This window comes from Drosophila eugracilis, unplaced genomic scaffold (assembly GCF_018153835.1).
Source record: "Drosophila eugracilis isolate 14026-0451.02 unplaced genomic scaffold, ASM1815383v1 contig_1765, whole genome shotgun sequence".
Lineage (NCBI taxonomy): Eukaryota > Metazoa > Arthropoda > Insecta > Diptera > Drosophilidae > Drosophila > Drosophila eugracilis.
In genome coordinates this window covers 2,048,625-2,072,236 of record NW_024572605.1, presented here as the reverse complement: position 1 = coordinate 2,072,236, position 23,612 = coordinate 2,048,625, and the positions used below count along the sequence as shown (strand labels likewise).

The following is a 23,612-nucleotide window of genomic DNA, read 5'->3' as shown; positions in this document are numbered from 1 at the left end:
AATTAAATATAATTTCAAACACAAAAATTTCTCGTTTTTAACAACCTAAGTTCATAAGATGCACCTATGGTATTTTTACATTTGAGCAGTATATTTAGTGTTCGTAAGCGGTCTTACCAATAGAATTTTATTCCGCATTCGCTCCGGTCATACTGGCGCTCGGTTACTTTGCGCTGCATCGAGACCGAGATTAAAACTTGAAAGCAGCTGGAGAAATTACAAGAAATTGATCCCGAAAATAACTGGCAATCGCGAACAGCGGGCGTGTGTGTGTGTGTGCGTGCGCGCGAGAGCGAGAGAATAAGTGAGCGAAATAGAACGAGCACACAAATTACACAAGTTGTAAAAGAAAAGCTGAAGAAAAAAGTTGGCCAAGACCGAATATTGATTTTTTCATAGACGGTGCAGTTAAAAAAACGATAGTAGTTTTTATCTCTCTTTTTTGAGACCCGCAGACGAAGAAGAAAAAGAACGGAAAGCGTCAGGTGAGTTTTTACATCCAACCTGACACACACTCTTTTGCACCTACACACACACCCACAGCGGGCACAATTAACACATACACAAGTGCAAAGCAGACAACAAAACAAATGACAATTGAAAAGGTGCGAAAGAGAGGGGCAGGGATCATAACTTTACCAGTTCTAATTCCCTCCCCTCTACCGTTTGACTCACTTGCATTTGTTTTGTTGCAATTCTCTACTACTTCTCCCCCTCTCTCTCTCTATGTCTATCTTATCCTCTCTCTCTCTCTGCGCTCGCCCTCATTAAAAAAGACAAGAAAACACACTGCCTCATCTAAAACTTTTCATTTGCATCCCAGTATATGTTTTCCAATTAGCACCATTATATATTTTGCGCACTCTTCTTCTTTTACTTAGTTAACAGTTAGTTGTTGTATGCATGTTGTTGTTGTTCTTGTTGCTTGCCATATCTCTACTAATTCATCCATTTATTATGTTCGGTTTTATTCGTTATTCTTTTTTCTTGTGTGTTTTGGCTTTGGTTTCGTTGGGTTTTCCTCGCTTCTCCTGGCTGCTAATTTTGACAAGCCCCAAATGGCTTCTGGCTCTGACGTAATGTAATGCCAGCCAGCTCCCTCTCCCTCCCACTCTTTCTCTCTCACTCTCTCGGAGCTGGCGCTTTTCCACTCTAAACGACCTCCAGAAAACTTCGCCGCAATCATTTCAGCAGCTGCCACAGTAAAGCCTTTGCCAAGGAACTTCGGAAAGTTTCTAAAAATCTATGGAAAATTCTACCTTACCTAATCGTAGTAGGCATTTTTGGAAGAGAAATCTTAAGAAGTCATTAATCCTTATATATGTAGATGTATTCTTAGCTCAGAAGATTTTTCTATAATAAATTAAGAACGAAGTATATTGAAATATCAGCTAGGAACTCAATCATTTATTAACTTTAGAGAAACATTTCTTAATAATTCAAAACTATTATAGAACTTTAGTTAAAATCTTTTTAAATCTCCCAAACAACCAACTTTAAGTTATTAAGATATGAAAGAGTTAAAATTACTCTCAACATTGTAATCAGAAAATACATTTGTTATACGTTTCTGATTCATATTTGTAGAATTCATAATAAAAATAGTGTCCAAGTTTTGTTAGAGAGAAACAAAAAGTTAAAAAAAAACTATGGATTTAGTCAAAAATTTATGGTTATTAAGTCCTTTTCATTAGATCATTATTCTAACTTGACATACATAGAAGGTTTAATATTCCAATTTGCTTTTATAGCCCTAAAATAATACTTTCTCTTAATTGATCATTTTTCTAACCTGCACTAAAAGGCAAGGCAAAAGAATAATGGTTCGTTCATTAAGACCCGGCTTAACTGTTGTCCCTTACAGCGGTTCTAATTGGTTTCCCTATTGACAGTGCTTACTGTTCCTGCAGACATTTGTTATTTGCTGTTTTGTGAAATTTTATTGCTCTTGGCGGCTTTTGGGTGTGGAAATGAATGGGTGGGGAATCTACTTTGATGGCTCTACTGTAACCTGTCGGCGCCATCGCCATTGGCAGCATTTTGCTTAGTCTGCTCCTTCTATATAGTATATATCTATATCTGATGTTTAACTTTCCTGCATATTTAATGCGTAGGTCAGTTTACCCAAAAAGCAAACACAATGAAAAGTTCGTCGCACAAATTGCTTTTGGCGCCTTGTTGCTGTTGCTGTTGTTGCTGTTGCTTTTGCTGTTGGCCACTCAGGTGTTTACCAACTCTCTTGCCACCTTTTTCCCGTTTTTGCCCTTGGTCTGTGGCTCTGTTTTTATGTAACTTTCAAATCGATTGCAAACACGTAACAGTGGGGCAACCTGCACCGCCCAACACCCATCGCCTTGCCACGCCCCCACACCGAACAGATATCCCTACCATATCCTGCAACAACATTCTGACGTGGAACGTGTGATTTTGTTCGTTTCTGCTGTATTTTTTGTATTTGTTGGCCTGCGGCCTGACATAGCGTGACATTTCCTTTATGTGATTTGCTGCCGCTGTCGCTGCCCCATAACCCTTGCCCCCTTCCGCTTGCCCCTTGCCCCGTGCCCCATCAGGTATCTTGCCCCCCAAAAGAACATTTGAATAATTTCTGTTTTGCAAATTTGTCTCTACCGGAGGCGATATCCTTGAAAGGCTCGGACAAATTGCAGTCAATACAATAGTTAAGAAAGTATTTTTAGGGGAGAAACGAACTTGTTGTCAGGTTCTTTTAAAGGTATATGTAAGCCTTGATTACAAATATCTATAGCATTACGGCGAAGATACTGGTATCAACAAAAAGGTATTACGTTTCAGACAACTTCAGGAATATCACCATGTTTATAAACATTATTCTCAGTTAAAGAGGAATCACTTTTAATAATGAAAGTTTCTGTAATAATTGTAAGAATAGTCGAGGGAAGTTTTTACCTGGTCACCGTAATAAATTCTGAATAATTTAGGCTTTGGAAAAATCTGAAAACCCAAAGTACCATCGACTCTCTCAACCAATCACACTTTTGAGCAGATTGAGTACAGAATGTTGTCTCAAGTCCGGTTTGTTGTTGCCCGTTGACCTGCCAACGGTTGCCGTGGGCTACCTGCCAAATTGTCGATATTCCGTGTGCTCCTTTGGCTTTGGCGCAGGCCGGAAAATCGAAAAACAAGTGGGAGAAAGCCAAGGCACGTCATTCTCTGTCGCTGTCTCCCTCTAGCCAGTTGCTAATTTCAATGGCTCCAAGTTCCTCGCACCTCCAGCTCGCTCTTCCTCACGTGCAATCGTAATTATGAATAATTCGCCATAAATGGCACACGCTGGTCTGCAATTATTGGAATTGAAGTGCCCCAGATGCCGCTGATAAATCGCTTGCCACCAATACTCTATAGTCTATAGTAATTCCACCTACATATATACAAATATATATGAATATGGCGCTAGTTCCATTATATCATTTCGTGTGGCCGAGGTGAAAAGTGCAAGCACAACTTTATCAGCGCCCATAAATCGCCCTGCAAAAGGTCAAAGTTGAGCTCGACTAACAGCTTTTTCTGGGCGAAGGAATTTCAGAATGCCAATGGACGTAGGAACTTTAAATGCAGTGTCATTCGAACGCGAAAGCACTATATTTTGGGTTTATGAACTGAAGAAATAAATAATAATTTGAACTAATTAGAACAAAAGTTTAAATTTGGGTAGTAAAAGTTTAAAAAGTATGAGGTTTAAAATTAACTAGTCTTTCTTTGACATTATTTGATCAGCTGAAATCAATCGTTGACTTGATCTATATGAAGTGAAGATAATGTTGGAGATATTAAGTAAGCAATGAATAAAGTAAGTTAGTATTTGAGTTACTTATCTTCATATAAGAAGATAATGGAGAGAACTGAGATATTTCTTAAGAAGTCAGCGAGTCAAGAACCTTGGTTGAGTCTCAGATAACAAGATAAGATAGCAGGAAAGCATCGGCATTGCAACGCACAATTATCAAGTCATGACTCTTACCTTCCCCCTTGAGCTCACATCGTGATTTGATGTCAAAAGTTTCGTTTTGAATGGCCAAAATATGCAGATTACATTGCAGCTAAATGAGCAATAAAATACTTAAGTCGTTGCCCTCTGAATAATAAAACTCTAAAATAACTCATGCTCCGCCCTGAAATCCCCAGTTTTATATACATTTTCTTTTCCGTTCTGTATGTTTTCTCTGGTGCCTCATTCATCATACGCACTGTGGTCCCAGCCTGGAAATGAATTCAAATTGCTTAGCTTGACTGGGTTCTAAAACCTAAGACGCAAAAAATAGTAGCCATAACGAGTTTTGTTTTGTTTGTTGTTTGAATTTATACAGTTACACTTTGTCGACTATATATATATATAGTATATATTTATCTGTATCTGGGGGCTGCGTCATAGCTTTGGAGTGGGTGAAGCGTTTGCATTTGCTTTGTTGCTGTCCAGTGATTATTAGTTGATAAATTTGAACCGCATGACGCACTTAATCAGCTCCGAAAAAAAAGACAACCAAATAGAACATGAACAAAAAACCATAGTTTGGCCTCCCGGGGGCATGTGTGAAATTTTCATTCCTCTGTTCCACTTTGGCTTTAAGCCAGGGCACGTGGAGAGCAGGCCTCAACCCTTGGCCCAAACTGGGTTAATGTAATGCATATGTGCTAGATTGGGTGGCAAAAGAGGGGTAGTAGGAGAGGGGTTGCTGCAGTCCCTCTCTGTGCCACAATCCCACTTCCCCAACCCTCATCCTTGCGGCTTGGCCTGCATATTTTGTTTCAAGTACGAGCATTGACGCCCGAGCTCAGTGTTCCCCCAAGCAGTGGCACTTGGATAATGATGGCAAAAGAGGGTTGAGTTCTTGAATTTCGGGGGATCTTTAAGCTCTGAAGTGTGATTAACGAAAATCCTTAAATATTCAAAGTTAGCTAACTTAACTGATTGTCATGAAGGTTTTATTTAGTAAAAAAATATGGTGAATGGACATCTTTTTCTTTGGTTTTGGCTATAAAATATATATTAATTTAATGTATTCAATCAAATTGATGGCTTTATCGTATGACTTAAAGCTTTAACTAACTACATTTCGGTGCTAGCTTCTTCACATAGCGATGCCTCACTGTAGTGGCTTGCTGCTTTTTAACCATGTCAATCATTTGATGCTGTGACCAGCCCGCAAATCTGGTTTTCGTGTGACTCAATTTCATCGTCATTATTTTTGCTTTTGTTATTATAATTTTGTGTACACTTCTTCTTCTTTATTTTTATATGATTTATGTTTTGTGACGTTGTGATGCCGCTGCTGCTGCGCTGCGCTGCTGCTGCCAAAACCAAAACAAAAACAAAAAAAAATATATAAATATGAATATCAACGAATTGCCCTTTGTATTTGTCTGTCTGTCTGCCGGCTATAACATTACACACCTCGACGCTGATGAATCAAAAGCATTGTTTTATACAAAAATCGACAAAAAACACGCACCCACCACACACCGACACTTGCATGCACAGTGGAAAGAAAATTCAGTTGTTTCTATCAGAAAAAAGCAAAGCTAAGCAGGCTAAGTACCCAAATTCGAAATTCAAGTAAAGCCGCAACAAATAGCCGATAAATAAAATAAGAGACTAGGAAAAAAGCATGCCACAGTCAGAGGGCGGCTATGTATCGCTGCCGGCCGTCAATGGCAATGGCGGCGCCATCTATCAGTCGACCACAGAGCCCAGTGCCCCGCCCTCCGTCTTCGAGAGCATGAAACGGGCCATTGGCCATGCCATCAAGTCCTCGCCCACCGACAGCGAGGAGCTGCTCCGCTCGGAGCGCCTGCCGGTCATCGTTGGCGGCTCCAGGTAAGTCCACCCATCCGGTGTAAGCCACCCAGCCGCCTTCTTCCTTCGGGCGACGCTACGGTGAGCTCTCTCCGCCAATCACTTTTAATCACCACTCCGTCCTGGATCCATCGCTCCTATTTAAGCACGTCCACAAAACACCCACTTTCGCACTCGACCACTGAACCACCACCCAACAGACCCACTCTCTTCTACACAGAGAAAAAGAAGAGGTTTTAGCAGACTAGAGGGGTTGAAAGAACTTATAGTTTCGATGTTTTAGTGGGCTAGAAAGGGTTTGCTATATTAAAATATATTTGTAACTCAACACTAATAAGAACAGATTTGTATTTTATACACAATTATTTAAGTAAATATATTAAAAATTTAATAAATATAAAACCTATAATGAAACTGCAAAAACCTAAGATCAGTAAAGGTAATAAAGGGTAAATTTTGAAACATTTCGTAACATTCTTAGAATGTACTTTCCTTCTGTGACTTAATTAGGCAAGAAATTGTAATAACTTCATTTTCTCTGTGTAGGCTCACTTAAACACCGAACATCAAAGCTCCCTTTTACCTTTGCCACCTGACTTCCCATAACCCCCGAAGCTTAATTACGATTGCATGTCTACCCGAAATGTACGTTTTTCCTTTTGCTTTTCTTGCTTTTGATTGTTTGTGGTTGTTGCGATTGTTGTGAGCTTCTGTTTAAGTTACATTTCTCTTGACTTTCTAAGGCACTTTGCATTTGTTTTGATTTGGCCACCACAAGGAGGAACTAATTGTGTATATTTGATGTATATTTAAAGCTTTTCGCATTGCCCTCATTTCGCGTTACATCATCATCATAATCAGCATCAAACGAAACATAGACACAGCTTCATGGCTACGAGAATCTCTTAAGATTAAATAGTTTATAACATCCATAAATTGAACTCGTAAAGTAGAGCATTTCAAAGTAGTTTAGACCCCGAAAGAAGATTGTCGGAAATTTAACTTCTTTTCTGGTTAGCCATGGCTCAAGGTCAAACTGCAGGTTGCAGTCTGCAGTTTGCAGTTTTAGCAGTTTTGTCAATACAACAATCCCGAGAGCACAGCAAACAGAGCTCAGAAAATAAACTGAACTCTCGGTTCTCGAGCCGCTTAGTTTGGTTTAGTTGGTCGCCGGCTGCGACCCACATTCGTTCTATTTGCGGTCACTCTTGAAATTATTCATACTCGCCGTAGAATTCACGATTATTTACGATCTCAAGTGGCTTTAATTAGTATTTCCGCAGCCACTGACATCGTTTTGTAAGTGCTACTCGTCCAGTGATTTAGTCCAATTAATATAGCCCATAAAAATAAAGAATATATAGGAGTATATATATTCTTCTGACTCCTCCAGATCGCTCGCTCTGTTTACATTCCTTCAGCCAGTGCATTGCACTTGGGCCCTGGCCTGGAGTTAACCGATATCGGGCGGTTCTAACCGGTTGGTTGACGTACCGGTTTAAGCTGGGCGGTCTGTTATTGCTTGAGATTCAAAGTGAATTGAAAGAAAAAAGGAAAGCAAAGATAGCTTATGCAAACAGCTGATTACCACAAATCCCTCAGTGGCTTCCCATTTCAATTTCTATTATTCCCTCCCACGGGGGTGTAGTGCGTGCTATTCCAGTAATTGATTCCCGGGATTAATAATGGATTCACAAGGATATGCATGGCTGAGGTCTGTAATTAGTCCGCTAAAATAGTACTTGACTTATAGTTTAGAATGGGAAACAAGGTTAACTATTTAAAAGTTCCAAAATATGTCACTTGATGGGATATTACCGAAAGAGTTCTGTCTTGTAAATGAAATAATTTCCTTTTATAAATTCATAAAATAATAGTTCTCCCTCTACCCAACCATTTTCTTCTTCCATAAGTTCTGCTTATGCAATTACTCCCCGCGGGATGCTTACTGGCTCAATCACGTAACCAATTAAAGGTGATAATGAAAAGAGCCATGACCCTCTATATGTTGGCTTAGCCATTCGAGGATAATGAACTCTCATCCCTCACCTGAGTTTCGCCCCCACACCTTCAGCATTAACTAATTGAGTTCGGTCCCAGCAGTAAAAGTTTTTTGTTATCCCAAGAAGAGCGAGAAGGTAAACAAAAGTTTTCCGCCCCGTTTCCACGCTTTTCCTGTTTTACGGTGCTGGAGCTGGTGCCGCTGCTGCTGCTGCTTCTGCTCTTTTTAGAGGAGGCGAAAAGGGAAACGAAAGTCAAATTAGTATGCCAGCTGGTCGCATTTTCCTGGCGCCACTTGTTTGTCGCTTGCCATTTTCATACATCGCTTACATCCATCGACATTTACCCCCCGAATGACATTGCGTGACTCATTCGCTTACGTTTTACGTAAGGAGCACACGAGACCTTGGCGAGAATTCCCCCGCTTCATTCATCTAGCCTAACAAAATTTGCTCCTCCTCTGCTCTTTCTTCTCCTGCTCTCTGTGCCTGTTTCGCTGTCGCCTGTCTCTTTAAGCCCACCCACGACCTGTGAATATACTCTTAAGATCTCAAATTCCACATAAAAATTAAGAAAGAAAAACAACTACATACTCGTATACGGTGAAAGTTTTTAGCCGATTTGGAACAGAGTCTGCCAGAAACTTGCCTCGATTTTTGTGTTCCTTTGGTTATTCTTTGCTTGCATGCTCATAGAATCTCTTTCAGAGACCGCGACAAATCCGGTAAGACACTGACCACCAAGATGCCGTCAGCTCCAACACACACTGCCGAGGAGGCACACCTGCTGGGGTAAGCAAAAACCAAAAACAAAGTAAACAAAAACCTCTCAGGGATCAGTGTAATTAGGCCCCCCAAGAACCCCAGACCCCTCCGAATATGTAAGATATATATGCCACACACGACAACACAAAAACGCCACTCAGTTGAAAAAATCAAAAATAATAATATAAAAACACCCAAGAACACTCTCACAACAACACACACGTTTGGAGTTTTTCGTTTCGTTTTATCTTGCGTTATCTTTATTCATTAACTTTTCACATAGCGTTTGATTTACGAGTACTAGTATTGTTAAGATTACAACCATTAGCCTGTAAGTACTTGCCTAGACTTGAGTTTTACAACTAAACCCCGTAACAGCATCCCAAATTGTTCTGCCTCTCCGAATGTTGATTAACCGATACTTTTCGTCTTGATTTGTTTGAGTTTTGCATACATACAAACCTTAGCTATAGAGTAGAGGTAGAGGAGAGCGGCGAGATCAACTCATGCCTGAATATTCCCACCGATCAAGTAGCCTCTTAGCCTCTTAGCCTCTAGATGAGATCCGTAACCAGGATGCATATCCTCCCGACTCACACAGACACAAAAACTCACAGGATGCCAGTCAATGAACAGCTAGCCTTGCTGCTGCTGTTGCTGCCGCCGCCGCCGCCGCCAAAAAATCCCACTAAACAAGATGTTGTACCAGGTTGCAGGGATCCGCAGTTTACTAACTTACTTTTCTTGTCAATCCCAACAGCACCATGCCCGTTGATCCCATGGATGACATCGAACTGCGCTCCGTGCAGCTGCAATTCCCCAATGCCCGCGGCTCCATCCTGGAGGCCTGCGAACAGCGGCGTGTGCCCACAGACAAGGGCGATGTCCACGTGGCCATACAGGGCGACACGGCCAAGCCGGCCATCGTCACCTACCACGATTTGGGCCTGAACTGTGAGTGGTTCAATATTCTAGTCAAAGATATATCTTAATCAAATGATCTATCCCCTTTAGATGCCACCAGCTTTGCTGGTTTCTTCAACTTTCCAGTGATGCGCGGTTTGCTGGAGAACTTCTGTGTTTACCATGTGACTGCTCCCGGCCAGGAGGAGGGTGCCCCAACTTTGCCAGAGGAGTAAGCTATCATTTGTGTTTAAAGTGTAAAATGTTACCTTATAAGTTCTGCTTTAATTAGTTAAGTTTTTACAAGGAATCTCAAACAATTCTACTCCTCACCCACAGCTACGTGTATCCGACCATGGATGACCTGGCCGCTCAGCTACTCTTCGTGCTCTCCCACTTTGGTCTGAAGTCGGTGATTGGTTTCGGCGTTGGAGCTGGGGCGAATATCTTGGCACGTTTCGCCCACGCCCATCCGGACAAGGTGGGCGCCCTGTGCCTGATCAACTGTGTCTCCACGCAGTCGGGCTGGATCGAGTGGGGTTACCAGAGCTTCAATGCCCGCTTCTTACGCACCAAGGGCATGACACAGGGCGTGATTGATTACCTGATGTGGCACCATTTCGGGCGCAATCCGGAGGAGCGCAACCACGACCTGGTGCAGATGTACAAGCAGCACTTTGAGCGAGGCGTGAATCCGACCAATCTAGCCATGCTGATCAACGCGTACATCCATCGCAACGACCTGCACCTGGCGCGCACTCCGCCAGGAACTCCCGGCACCGAGACGGCGGCCACCACGCTGAAGATGCCGGTGATCAATATTACGGGTTCGCTGTCGCCACATGTAGACGATACGGTGACCTTTAACGGACGCCTGGACCCAACAAACTCATCGTGGATGAAGGTTCTTAATGATTTCGAGTCTCATACATATGTGGTTAGAGCGAGGGACTTTCTTTCATGTCCAATTGTTCTGACCGCAGGCGTATGAACTCCTATTGATTTCCCATTGATCCTAATGCGTTTGCTTTGATTGGCAGATTTCCGATTGCGCTTTGGTGCTGGAGGAGCAGCCGGCCAAGCTGGCCGAGGCCTTCCGGCTCTTCTTGCAGGGCGAGGGCTACGGTAAGTGTTAGAACACCGCACACACCACCACCAAAAACCACCACAACAACCAGAACAACTAGAACAACAGCAACATCAAATGCTACAACAACTGAACAACCTCAGCAATCTCTGCTACAATCTCAACAATCTACTGTACCCACTCTATCTAATCCCCCTATCTATTAACCCGCAACTACCAAAACTACTACTTAACCACCTAACTGTCTTAGCCAAGTACTTCAGACCCGGCGACTGGGACTGCACGCGGTCGAGCAGCTTCATCTAGAAGTCCCTTCCGTGTTCGGAGCAAGATTCCCCCTCTATAGATTCAGTTCAGTTCAGTTCAGTTCAGTTTTCCCTCAGGAGAAGCTCCTAGTGTAGCCCCTGATTTTGTCCTTAGAGACACACACGCACACGCAGAATACACAAACGGTCCTGACCCCCAACCTGATCTTAGCCTAAAACGAGAATCTTTGAGAATCAAAAGCTTTTTGAGATGCAATGAAACGAAACCAAAAATGATTGTTCAAAATTTTATATTTATAAATTGGTAAACTATACAAAAAAGAAACAAACCAAATTGACATTGAAACTCGTTCGTATTTATGTTGATTATAAACCAAAGTATTTGTACGCAAACAAAGTATTTCAAAATAAAAATCGAAAAGTTGTTGAAAATCAAGCGTTTACTTTCTACACACATACTTGCCTTACCCAACCTTTCAACCCACCCAACTTTTCCCCTGTATAGATATATACTATAGTTAGGGGTCCTACCCCAAAGAATACAGACGATTTTTGCATCCACGACAGCAACAAAACAAGAAAAGATATTTCAAGATGTTCATTACTTTGTTTTTCATTTCTTTTTCCTTTCTCCAAAACTGCTTGTTTTTGCTAAACCAACATACAAACAAAAAATGAAAAAAAAAAAATGCTAAAACAAAAATTATACGAAAAACAACCGAACAACACGCAACACGAATCCAAATGAAAAAAAAATATATATACAAACAAAATCTTCCACACGAAATTGCAACTTCAATCGATCGAAAATCTCAAATCCCGCACCTCCATAATTCCATGACCTTGCACACGCGACCTCCATTCGATTCCATGGCCAATGCAATCCCATCCATCGACTCGGTCTCTGCTGCATTCACCTACGACTCCTCCGTTCTCTATTCAATTCTCTTCTAATCCTGATTTTCTTTTCGTTTCGAAATTGGTTTTCTAATCTCCCTCCAATCAAAATCAAAATCAACAAATCAAAATAACAACTTACCTAATGCAACTGCGCGTTCTATATAATTTCGAAAAAAAAAACAACTAAATACAATAATCGTGTTATGGTATGTATGTATATTTGTACACACACATAATCGCACCTGGTATCGTAGTGTCCGAGAAACCTCAGTAGGATGATCTGCCACCCGCAGCACCCAGCAGCAGTAAAATACCCAACAAAAATTACAAAAAACAAAACCCGAAATCTAGTTGGAATGCATTTAGCTAATTAATTAATACAATAATTCAAATTAACATTCGTATATACAAATATATAGGCAAAGTAGAGCTTAAAATTATAGACACACACACACACATACACAGCTTGTGGGGTTAGTTTTGGTTTTTTAAGGTGTTACAACGGGTTTTTTGGATGCTGCTTATAAGTATGCTATAAAAATTTAGTTTTAGTTTCTTCGATTTTCATTAATTTTTTCATATCCTACTGTTTATATATTTACTACTTCTAGAGTGTATTTGGCAATTTGTTGTTTAATATTTATTTTTAAAATGTATTAAAAATACTTCTACAAAATGTTTTAACCTTTAACACCTTAAGATTCAATAAGTTGAATAGTGCAATTAGCTTACCTGCTTAAAAGTAGATTTGCTTCAGAGTACAGTGCAACCTCGGTAGCTGGGCAATTGATGCGCTTTCGCTTTTCTAACGCTCTTTGATTTCTCCTCCACAAAACAAACACACTCTCGCACACGCCTTTTGTTTAGAATGACTCTTTAATTTATTTGACCTTTCATTTGTTTTATTTATTTACACGCAAATTGAAAACAAACTATACAACATCATCAACATGAACAACAACAACGAAAACGTAAACTATTACCACAACAACCACAAACAATTGAAAACCATTTTGAAAACCTCCAAAAGCTGTTGGCACACTGCAAAAGTTGGCGCGCAAAATCTCAATGGCCAGTCGGAGCAGTTCAACGCAAATTGAGCTCAGTGTGCAGTGAGCGGAGGGAGAGTGAAATCGAGAGAAAGAGAGAGCAACGGCAGTGGCGGCGGCAGCAGCAGCAGAAGCAGCAGCGGCAGCGTCAGAGCTCCCCACAATTTAAAGGGGGCAAAGTGAGAGAGAGCAATTGGATAATCACCCGATACCCACAAAACAAAACAAAAATGATCGAATGAACTATTACCACTCGAAAAAATGGTTTACAGCTTTGCTTTTAAGGGCAGAAAAATCTTGGTTCGGTTTCTCCTCTTCTGTGATTTCCTTTGACATTTTTCTTTTGTTGCTCTTTTATGTTTATGTTTAATCATTCTTTTGTAATTAATACGATTTTTAGTTCGTAAGCTAATAAGTGGAAAGCAGCAACAGATTTAGTTTCCATTTTGTTTGTTGTCTACATAAATAAATGCATTGCTTATATGTACTTTACATACCTTGACCTTTATATTACGTTGTGCCACCCTTTTTTTTATCCTCACGCCTTTAAAGTTGGGCTGCTTTCACCACCCACAACAACACAGCTTAAGTGTACGGAAGCAATAAGTTTATACACACTATACAAATATACATACGAGTACATGACAACGCTATTATATACAAATTACATACACTAACCATACGCAAGTCGAGAAAAACGATAAACGAAACGAAAATTGAAAGTGTAAGCTTTTGTTGTATATTTGAGAATTCCAAATAAACGAACAACGTGAATTTCGAATTATAACGGTACGGTCAGCGTGCAGACTCTATTCGATATATCAGATATAAATACATATATGGCATATATAGGGTTATATGTATGCCAGTGGGAGTCGCGATGTCTCTTTTCACAGCAGCAACATCGTCGTCACATCGTCACAGCAGCAACATCAAATCCCAGCAACAGGTGGCGCCACATCAACATCCGCATGCCATGCTGCCATCGAATCGCGATCACCGACATCATCGATCATCGCGATATCTCAGCCCAGCTTCCTCCCTCCCCTTCCATCTCGTCCATCAGCTAGAACAACAACAAACAACAATAATTATATAATAATAGAAACAACAACAGCAGCAGCAGATTGTCGCCGCTTTCATCTTGAATCATGCCAATAAGCACCATACAGACACAGAAACTCCTGCAGTTGCGGTTTAAATAATGGTAGTGATGGGGTTGAGCTAAAATAATTTATATATATAATTTCTATTTAAAAAGTATGGTCTTAGGAGCTTTAGCAAGTATATAATATAACTTAAAGGCTTTACAGCAAAGAAAGGCAAACAAGGCAAAACAAAAGATCACATGGCGTATAAGTAACGTCGCTAGATTTAGGAACTTCAATGATTATTTCGGATGAATGAATCCTTATGTTATAAGTTGAATAGTAATCTGAGAGGTAGTAACAACATCTTTTTGTCTTGATTAAGTAGATAGACACAGTTTCCATATGATAGGTCCAAAAACCTCACTACCTCAATTATTTCAACCGCAACAAGGCAAAAAAACACACCGACACCACACTCGAACATCTCAAAAACAGCAGCCAAGCCTTTTAGAAAGTGTATAAAGAAAAACACCCATCAAGAACAAGAACCAACAACTTACATGTTCTCAAGTAACATAACGTAAATAACAAAAGCCAAACTACTACTACCTTCCCCCCAAAACAACAACAACCACTTAAAAAACTGCCACAGCAACGCCGCTGTCCACGCCAGCGAGTTCGCCCTGTGGAACTAAATACCACACCTACTCCTCCATCTTCTTCGCCAACTTCCGGGAGCAGCAGCAGCAGGCGATGGAGGAGCGTGAACGTGAGCGGGAAAGGGAGCGGGATCGCCAGAGGCAGTTGAGTCTTCGGGTAGGCAATCGGCTCCGTGAGACGGCAATCAATTGCACTGGCAGCATCGCTGGCCAGGGGGACAATAACAACGCGGATAATCGCAGCGGCGACGATGAGGATCTGGATCTGGAGAATGGAAATGGAAGTGGCACCGGAGCAGGAACCGGAAATGGCAACCGTGCCTACGTGACCACGGACACATCGGGCACCCTGTATTACGGCACCCAGAGCAACAAGATACGCATCACCGAGAACCCACTGCCCGAGCCGGTCAGCTCTTAGATTGTTACTGCAGAGCCACATAATCTCCAAAAAAGACACCTTGTTATTGTTGTTACCACACACACAGAGAAATATAAAGCAGCAGCAGCAGCCAAGTCAAGCCAAGCTTTCAGCCGTGCTCCAAGAGACACAAAGCCACAAAACTCAAAAACGAATAATAATATTGATAAATTGATAATACAAGCAACTCACACACCGCTGGTAATGAATGCAATAATTAACCACCAAAATGAGAATCCGTTGATTGATTGTGTTTCCCTATGGTTTTCGAGACGCGGAGAGATATTTGTAATTTACACTTTGTGCCTGAGCGTAACGTAACGAACATACAGACATAATATATATATATCAAGCCCGATCGTATCAGATCAGCAGCAGTATTTTAGTTATCTCTATCCCCGTTTTTTTTTTAAATGCCACACATATTTTATGACGAGCTTGCTTAGTTGTTGTAAAACGAACATACAAAATATACATATGTGTATACAGACAACACAAAAACGAAACTCAAAGATTACGAGCATTTCCGCTTAATGTTAAAACCTACAAGTAAATCCAACTGTTAACTTAATCCCAAGAATAACGAATACTATAAAAAATGTAGCATATCAAATAACAATGAAAGAACTCTCAAAATTACGTATATACATATACAAAAACCTAGATAAATCGTAGACAATTGCGAATTGCGAGTAACTTCAACCAAAATTATGTTCACAATGAATGAAGTAAACAACCTTAGACACGAGACACTCTCACAAAAACACCATACACGATATTGAATATAGAATACATACATATAATATATATAAATAATGAAAACTTTTTGCAATAACTTCGAATTCAATTCAATAAAAGTTTTAGAAGCTTGAGTTGGCTTTTGATTATTTCGGGGAAAGCATTTCACTGATCCTGCGCAGGGTCTCCTCTCGGTCTCGGCGCATCATATCGGAGACTTGTAGCAGAAATTGTTGCTGCTGCTCGTGTTGCTGTCGCAGGAAGTTTTCGTTGGCGGTTTTGATTTGAGTCAATAGTTGCTTTTGACCTTCTATGATGGCTGTGAGTGCTTCAATTGGTGTTGGTTCAGCCTCCAAGTCCATTGCATCCTCGTAGTCCTCACTGTTGACAGCCGCTTTTAAGAGATCACAGGTAGAGCTTGAGTTTTCGCTGTCACTCTCCAGCGGAGCATTCATGTTGCCTTGCGTCTTGGCAAGGGATGGTTTGTTATGGCGGGTAGGCCTTGGAATGACGCTCTTTCGGTTTTCCCGCGGTGCCTGAATGAGCTCATTGAAGAGCTCAAAGTGGCGGGGTAGAATCCTTACATTATCCAAGCCGTGTTCCTTGGCCTCTCGATGCCGCTTGAAGAGCAATCTCAGTTTATTGCGCAGCTGGTGGGGAGTGCGTTTGATGGCCTGCTTGGCTAGGATATTGGAAATATGTGCCAGGGTCTGAAAGTTACGTTTCCTTGAACCATCCAAGGCCCGAAAAAATCCATTGTCCCGAATAATGAGTAGAAAAGAATCCACCTCTTCATCAGTCCAAAAGTGTGCTGAGTAAATGAATTAAGATTATATTGGAAAAAGAGTAATATTCCGTAAGTATTACCTCCGCCTTTTTGAGAAGCATCACCATCCTCGTCGTCACTGTCATCGTCACTATCGCTGGCACTACTGAGATTGGCTTCCGCTTCAGCCTCTGCGGCAGCCGCCTCCTCTTCGGTGGGGTCCAGGACCTGTCGCATAGCCTCAAAGTGCTCGAACGTATCCCCGGCGCCGTTCTTAGCCTTGTTGTACATCCGGCGCAGCAACTGGAACTTGATGCGCAGCTTGTCCGCACCCTTGTGACAATTCCGCTTAGCCATCTCTTTGGCCAGCAACTTAAAGACCTTTGCATTGCGTTTTCGAAGCAAAGCTGTACGCAAGCCCATTGAGTGAATCAGGTCCAGGAGGATGTCCACCTCGCCTTCGGCCCACCTGCAACGACTAACGATGTTAATCGACGATCCAGAGGCATCCAAGGCATCTGAGAAAGAATGACAGTTAAAGTTATGCTTAACTTATCTTAAGTGTGACCAATGGATAATATCAATTGTGACTCTACCTACCATCGCCTTCGGTTTCCGTGATCATACCGGATTGATCCTCGTCGGCTTCCCCTTCGCTGTCACTTTCTAGTTCCTGTCCATCCAGATCGGAGCCTTCGTCTCCTTGCATCAACTCGTGAACTGCTTCGAAATGCTCAAAGGGCTCGCCACCATTTCTGGCCATTGTATATTGCCGTCTCATTTGTTGGTACTTAATCTTTAATTGCTTCGGGCTCTTGTGACAATTGCGTCTGCCCATTTCCCGGGAAATAACCCTGAAGACCTTTGCACTGCTGGGCGCTCTTTTCAGTGGAGCTTGCAGCTTCAGTTGGTGAATTATTCCCAAAAAGAACTCTACCTCACCGTCTGTCCACTTGCAGCGACCGGCTTTTTCGGAATTGTTTTCCGCCACCAAGTTTTTCGTACTCGCCTGATCTGTCAGGAAAGAAACGGATTTTAGAAGAAACCCAACAGGGCAACAAATTTACGTACTGATAATGTGTGCATATTTCTGTTCCGTTTCGTTTTCATCTTCATCGTTTCCATTGAAAATGGAGTATTTACTCATTTTACAATTTGACGAGAATATTTTTGTTTATAAGTTTGTTTCAGGACTGCCGATTCCGCGATTATCCCGTCAAAAATCGTCGGTGGCGGGAAATCTGGCTATTTTAAGATGGATTCTTTATTTTCCTCTATATTTTTTCTCTTTTTATTATTCTCAATTGTTTGAATAAACAATTTTGAGAAGGGAAATATTTTTCTCTTTTATTAGGCTTTCCGATTCTTTCCCTAAGGAAACTATTGCTTGTTTAAAATTTAGCAGCACTTTTTCAACAATATTCAACAAGTGCGACCGCAGCGTGACTGAAATAAAATACCAAGGGCTGACAAGAATATACTAAAACACAATTAAGGCATAATTTAACATATCTCGGATTTAAAATACAAAGCGGGTTGAATTCTATTTTATTCCCTATTTGGCAAAAAATATTTTTATTATTAAGAAACAAATTAATGCACAAAAGCTCTTAATAACATGAAATACCAACGAAATATGGAATTTGCTAGGCAACACAGATTCGTACAGCTGGGGTAGAATCATGTTATTTGAAATCTTTAAAATTCTGGATAACACCAGCGATCCAGTTGTTGAAGTATGCCACATTAGCGTAAAATCCCAAGCCATTGCAAGTACCTAAGCCACCACTGATCACACCGAACTGAAAGATCTTTCGTTGTCCTTGATAAATGCGCAATGCGCTTAGCGGCCCTCCAGAGTCGCCTTCACAGGCATCACTCGTTTCACTGCCAGCACATATCCAGTCCATGTTATCCTCCAACTGGAATTTTCGGATGCATTTGTAACGATCCGTTTGGGAAAGGGTGGCAATCTGTAGCGTAGCCGGGGTTTCGCCTCTACTGTTTTTACCCCACCCGGTGACGTTAAATATTGAATAGGGCCCAATTGGCTCATCGATCAGAATGCAGATCGGTCTCATATAGTCTAAATGAAAACTGGTTAGCTAGACTGAGTTGGGTTTCCTTTTTGAACACAATTACCTGAGAACATGACAGTCTGAATCAATCGAAGCAGCCCTATATCATGCGAGTTTTTTCTATAATTCCTGTGTACAATTTTCTTATCAACATCAAGAGTAAAGGCCCGTTCTTTTGATGGATACCGCGTGTCAAATTCGCCCAAGCGCACTTGCCTGCAAAGGAAAGCTGAGGAAAATCTGGCAAAATAATGCATTCTAAACTTACATATGAGAGGTAGATACGCAATGCCCTGCCGTGAGTACAAATCCTGCAATTGAAAGCGGACGTTAAAACTATACTAGAAGTAAATTGGTAGTAAAATTTAAATACTTACGAGATGTGATAAGAGAGCCGCCACAAATTGCTGTGCAATTTACCATTACACGAACCATCCATGGATTAGAAAAGATGTCGGCATCTTTACCACCATCGATTTTCACATATATTGGGTTTGGGTCTATTGTCGCACAGTTGTTGTCCAACAGTCTTCCCGAAGCATCTTCAGTCGCAACCAAAATGCATGCCACTAGAGCTATTAAAATTCGACTAGTCCCATTCATGGTGTTTCGAGAAATGAACCGATATGCATTTCATACTGGCTCAAAATTTTTTGGTGGCACTGATAATGAGATCAGGCGTTAAAACAAATACGCTATATATGAGTGCTTCCGCTTTTTTTATTTCAGAAAATGTTCCCATTAGTTTCTTTCGGCTTTTCCCGATTGGCCTTATCCACCATTGGAATGTTATCTCAGCGAAAAAGTTTAACTCTTAAATTCCATAAAGACGAATCATTGTATGCTATGTTTACGTATGTACCATATATGTTGCCAAAATACAATGAGAGAAAGAATAAATTTCTGAAATCTGATATCGTTTTTTAGTTATTCTTATAGTCTATAGTTTCTGTGGGCCATTTTCATATCGACATCCATCTCAAAGCAAGAGCGGTATGCAAACACCCAAAGAGCAATCTTTCCCGGGTTACCGTGTCTCGTTTTCTCCCAATCGCACTTTTCTGCAAAGTTACATTTTGTGATATCTCTGCTTAATTACCATATGTTGCACATACGCATAATCGGATTGACCTGAGATTACGATCATCAAAGTTCAAATACATACGAGAGTTGATAGTCTCCGTTATTTAAAATGTGGATCAAAAGTAGGTTTTAAGCACCGCTAAGCATCTAGCTATGTTCTGCACCAATTGGTTTTGGTATATTTTTTTCGTGTTTTAGTATTTAGAGATGTGATCCTGCTGTTAATAATTTCACCTAGAATCTATACAATTGGCTTGCACAGTCTACTGTTAGTTAACAGTTCTGTGAGAAAATTTAACAGTGAGCGAACCGGTTGGGAGCGGTAAAAGCGGTTCTTTAACGCTACTGCAAAAGGCTATATAAGCATGCTGCAAAAGCCGCTCTGTAAGACAGTTTTCAAATCGCGCTGCCCGTGTGTCGAGTTTTCATTCAGCAATACCATTGGATACCGTAAACATCGCTGTGGCAGTTGTCGCCGGGAATAATATCAGTACCAATTGCAAAATATTTCAAATAAAAATTTAACAAATTAGAATAGTTCTATAAAATAATAAAAATATAAATAATCCAGTGCAGTTATAAGAGAAACACAATTGTGTTTCTTGTAAAACAAAGCCAAAGCTTTTGGCCAACAGTGTGCGCCTGAGTGTATTAGTGAGTGTAAGTGATCGCCAAGTTTGTTTCGCACTCGGTCCAGCTTTTTTATAAACGCCCCCGCGCGATCGTTCGCGTATTTGTTTTTTGCCACATTACATTTTGCACGCTCATTTCGCGAGTGAAAAAGTTAGCAAAAAAAACTCCAATAGCGGGTCAGAAAGTGAAGTAGAAAATTCGTTATTACGCGCCGGCCAAAGTCTGGCTTTTTGAGATGGGGCAAGGCGGAGCGTCGGCCACGCTTGACTAGGCACCACCATTACCACCCACAAACCCCACCCCACAGCACCACCCCGTCTAAAAGCATTTCAAAGTAAACAAACAAACAAATCTGCTGCGATTCGCGTGTTTGTACAGTTGGTGAAAATAAGCAAATCGCTCCGGAATCGGGATTATCACCATGAGTACGAGGATATCGTGGAGGAGCATCGTCTCCTCTTTGTTGGCGGCGCTGGTCCTCTTCTGCTTGGCGGCCACCACCACCGCATCGGTCAGCAATGCCGGCTATGTGGATAACGGCAATATGAAAGGTAAGCTGTTCTGCCCCTTACAGTCGAGCTTCTGTAACTCGAACCGCCAAAAGGCAGACGTAGAGTAAACATAAATTTATTTTCAAGAATTTTAATGCTAACGAAAAAAGTCCCATGAAAATTGCAAGTTGTGGAAATTCAAGTCACAGAAATGGTAATTCAAGAAATGTATCTGAGTTTTACCTAACTTTGAAAGGCATTTCTTACAAAATATTGAAAAATAAATAACTGGAACTTTAATAGTGTCATAAGTTAGTAAGGAATGTACTAAGGAGGATTAAGAACTAGTCATGGAGAGTAGATACTTTAAAGAGTAAGATTGTTTTAAAGATAAAATAAAATGGAGATTCGCACAGAAGTGATATGTATATAGGGCAGATGATGGACTGTATTTCCCTCCAGTGAAACAACAATAACCGGGCCTATTTCTACGTATCAGCATGAGACACTCTTGTTTGTATCTGCATTGATAGCAAAGCGGCAGATACCGATGAAATGGCAAGGTGCTCTCCTCTGAGGCATCATTCATGGGTGCGGGACAAAGGGGGCTCTAGACAAAGATTGATAAAAGGGATTCGATTCATTCAGCAAGACGCTGAGTCGAGCTGCCGAGAGGAAGTGTATCTCTCGATCCCTCCGCTTATCGTGCATCTGTTCAGATTCAGAATCAGCAGAGGCTTCTTTCTCGCTTCTTTCTTCCTCTCTGGTCATAGGGTTCTCTGGCTGCAACAACAACAACAGACAACAGGTTTCCCGTGAGCAGTGATTTCCCATGAGCAGTGCAAACACACACAGAGACAGCCATGGACCTTTCTACCTACCTGTTGGTTACCTGTGTGTGGGTACCAGGTAGAGCCCATTAAGCATCTCGAAATATGAATGAAGTACAGATACAGATACAGATACGTCGGATTGGCTCGTTAAAAAGGACAACAACTTTTGGCGATGCAGCGGTGTTTATTCAAATTTTCAGCTCAGTTCTATTGCTGTCGTGGAGTCTCGTAAGCTTGCAGAAGAAACCAGTTTGGCTCTTTACGTCTTTCTTGCAAAAAATGAAAAAAATAAAGAGAAAAACAAACCCACATGCATGTCTCCCCTCTGCGACCGACTTATGGCTGGTTTTGCTGGGTTTTTGTTTTGTTTTTGCCAGACTTCCTACCACCTGCTCCCCCTCTTGCTCTTCGTCTTCCCTTTTTTTTTTTGCCAACTCTGTACGCATCTGAACCGTGAGATTTTATTTCATGCAAAAAAGTAAAAAAAAGAGACAGGCCAGCTAAATAAGAGCCACCAAGCAAAGGCTGGAAAAAAGTAGAAGTACTTGGCTGCGCATGCGCAACACAGAACGAGACGGCGACTGGCTGAGGAAGGGAGAGGGGCAGAGGCGACCTGTGCAGGTGTTTTGCGCTCGGAACAAGGAAACCAGCTTATAAATTATAAGTTTGGCTCGTTGCAGTTGCAGCCTTGTTTTCGAAGGTATATGGCCAAATCGGTCGCCGTTAAATGCTCGTTACAAGGGTTCGGAGGTCGAGAGGTTTTCGTTACCTCAAATTGTTGCTTAGATTTGTTTATTGGCTGGCTATATAAAATATATATATTAACGAGATACTTAAAAATGTTTCCTTGTAAGTTGTTGTTTTATTATTTTGAAGTGGGTAATTAATGCCAGATTATTAGTATAATTTTGTATAATAACTTTTGCTTCTGCTGATAGTAAATGTTTGTTTCGCCAAGTGTAGGGCTTGTTCGGCTGAGAATCACTGACGAAAATGTCATCAGTTTACAGAACTGGTTCGGTCTCTTGGGAGTTGAGCGATGTAAGTTGCTGATGGGCTGGCAATGCATTAACATAAATTACTTAGTTTAATTCAGAGAGTAAACTAGAACATATTATGGCCACTATACGATCGACAGACGTGACCGTGAACAAGGTTCACTTTAATTTGATAATTAATGTTCAGGAAAAGGTGAGGTGGAGATTATTTTTGGAGCAGCGAAAGCGCTTTTTGCAGTTGCATGATTCACGGCAGCTTATCGGTTGATAAGACCGTAAAAATAAATAATAACAAGCAACTGCTCACAGCTGGGTTTATAATGAAATGGGTTTTCCATCAGAAACTTGAAAGAAATGAAAGCAAGAGCCTTAGCATCCTGTCCTGGGATTGAAGTTCCAGCGAAACAGGAACCGGCTAAGTGGCCAGTCGAGGATCGCGACATTTCCCATTGTCAAGCCGAGTCGAGTCGAGTGTCTGGCCCTTAAAAAAACATATTTTCGTCATATTTTTGAGAGACCTTCTGGCAGGTAAGGAGCTCGCCCACGTCTCAGGTTCGTACTTTGCTTTCTCCTTGCCGAGTTATGGAGGAAAGTATCGGGTTTCATAAAGGACATGCCACATTTTAAACTCGACGGATGCATGAACGAGTATCGGCAGGAAAGTTCCCATGTCCTTTTAGCTGGAAAATGGAAAACCACTTGAGCTGCATGCGCCAGCCTCATGTCTGTAATCATGAGGAGAGCCCACTTGAGAGCCACCAGCATGGTTCTCGTTCTGGGTTCTCCCTCTTAATTGCATCTTATCTCCCGAACATGCCACTGTTACTGTATCTCAAAGATTCGTTTCTGCCCTTTGTTTTTTTGGGGAACTTCTGCACTCCGATTCTCACGTATGTTCTACTAGGAAATGAAAGGAAAGCAACGGAAAGGGGGCTGGGGGCAAGAGGCCTTGTAATCATAAATAATAATCAATTTCCTGTGCCCAAAATGTTTCCCATCGCTCCACAACTTTTCCATTTCA

At 41.3% G+C, this 23,612-nt stretch overlaps 4 protein-coding genes across 16 annotated transcripts in view; 2 read left to right on the top strand and 2 right to left on the bottom strand.

The window, feature by feature from the left end:
* Window positions 1-126: 126 nt before the first annotated feature.
* LOC108109059 (protein NDRG3) lies at window positions 127-15,843 on the top strand. 12 transcript variants are annotated; one of them, XM_017217383.2, is made up of 8 exons: window positions 127-485; window positions 5,516-5,851; window positions 8,527-8,622; window positions 9,356-9,549; window positions 9,610-9,730; window positions 9,838-10,402; window positions 10,539-10,623; window positions 14,544-15,843. In XM_017217383.2, the coding sequence occupies exons 2-8, from the start codon at window positions 5,643-5,645 to the stop codon at window positions 14,969-14,971; spliced, it is 1,698 nt and encodes a 565-aa protein (XP_017072872.1). In that variant the 5' UTR covers window positions 127-485; window positions 5,516-5,642; the 3' UTR covers window positions 14,972-15,843. The 12 variants fall into 12 exon arrangements, with proteins under 12 accessions (XP_017072872.1, XP_017072873.1, XP_017072871.1 ...); XM_017217384.2 differs by having other exon boundaries at window positions 5,451-5,851; window positions 8,539-8,622; XM_017217382.2 differs by having other exon boundaries at window positions 5,451-5,851.
* On the bottom strand, window positions 13,517-17,896 carry LOC108109062. Of its 2 annotated transcripts, XR_001772502.2 has the most exons (5): window positions 17,547-17,896; window positions 17,076-17,489; window positions 16,577-16,993; window positions 15,769-16,520; window positions 13,517-13,866 (listed from the first exon to the last, which is right to left on the bottom strand). XR_001772502.2 is itself a non-coding variant. In XM_017217395.2 (4 exons), exons 1-4 carry the CDS (start codon window positions 17,620-17,622, stop codon window positions 15,856-15,858), a joined length of 1,572 nt encoding a protein of 523 aa, XP_017072884.1. In that variant the 5' UTR covers window positions 17,623-17,896; the 3' UTR covers window positions 15,757-15,855. The 2 variants fall into 2 exon arrangements, 1 of the variants encoding a protein (XP_017072884.1); XM_017217395.2 differs by lacking the exon at window positions 13,517-13,866 and having other exon boundaries at window positions 15,757-16,520.
* A 120-nt stretch (window positions 17,897-18,016) lies between these two features.
* LOC108108978 (serine protease grass) lies at window positions 18,017-19,193 on the bottom strand. Its single transcript, XM_017217234.2, has 4 exons — window positions 18,931-19,193; window positions 18,822-18,864; window positions 18,618-18,769; window positions 18,017-18,561 (listed from the first exon to the last, which is right to left on the bottom strand). The coding sequence occupies exons 1-4, from the start codon at window positions 19,154-19,156 to the stop codon at window positions 18,161-18,163; spliced, it is 822 nt and encodes a 273-aa protein (XP_017072723.1). The 5' UTR covers window positions 19,157-19,193; the 3' UTR covers window positions 18,017-18,160.
* Window positions 19,194-20,026: 833 nt separating this feature from the next.
* The window catches only part of LOC108109050 (epidermal growth factor receptor), a 45,479-nt gene continuing 41,893 nt past the window's right edge, over window positions 20,027-23,612 (top strand). The window contains exon 1 of the mRNA XM_017217365.1: window positions 20,027-20,820. Coding sequence (XP_017072854.1) covers window positions 20,691-20,820 — 130 coding nt within the window. The 5' untranslated portion in view covers window positions 20,027-20,690. The remainder of the gene's footprint in view (window positions 20,821-23,612) is intronic.

Excerpts from the sequence above, each read along its gene's own strand:
- LOC108109059 (XM_017217383.2), top strand. The coding sequence starts at position 5,643 with ATGCCACAGTCAGAGGGCGGCTATGTATCGCTGCCGGCCGTCAATGGC. Across the intron at positions 9,550-9,609 it reads CCACGATTTGGGCCTGAACT|ATGCCACCAGCTTTGCTGGT; the intron begins GTGAGTGGTTCA and ends TATCCCCTTTAG. Across the intron at positions 9,731-9,837 it reads GCCCCAACTTTGCCAGAGGA|CTACGTGTATCCGACCATGG; the intron begins GTAAGCTATCAT and ends CCTCACCCACAG.
- LOC108109062 (XM_017217395.2), bottom strand. The coding sequence starts at position 17,622 with ATGAGTAAATACTCCATTTTCAATGGAAACGATGAAGATGAAAACGAA. Across the intron at positions 17,490-17,546 it reads GAAATATGCACACATTATCA|ATCAGGCGAGTACGAAAAAC; the intron begins GTACGTAAATTT and ends CTTTCCTGACAG. Across the intron at positions 16,994-17,075 it reads CACGGAAACCGAAGGCGATG|ATGCCTTGGATGCCTCTGGA; the intron begins GTAGGTAGAGTC and ends ATTCTTTCTCAG.
- LOC108108978 (XM_017217234.2), bottom strand. The coding sequence starts at position 19,156 with ATGAATGGGACTAGTCGAATTTTAATAGCTCTAGTGGCATGCATTTTG. Across the intron at positions 18,865-18,930 it reads CGGCTCTCTTATCACATCTC|GATTTGTACTCACGGCAGGG; the intron begins GTAAGTATTTAA and ends TTTCAATTGCAG. Across the intron at positions 18,770-18,821 it reads TGCGTATCTACCTCTCATAT|GCAAGTGCGCTTGGGCGAAT; the intron begins GTAAGTTTAGAA and ends TTTCCTTTGCAG.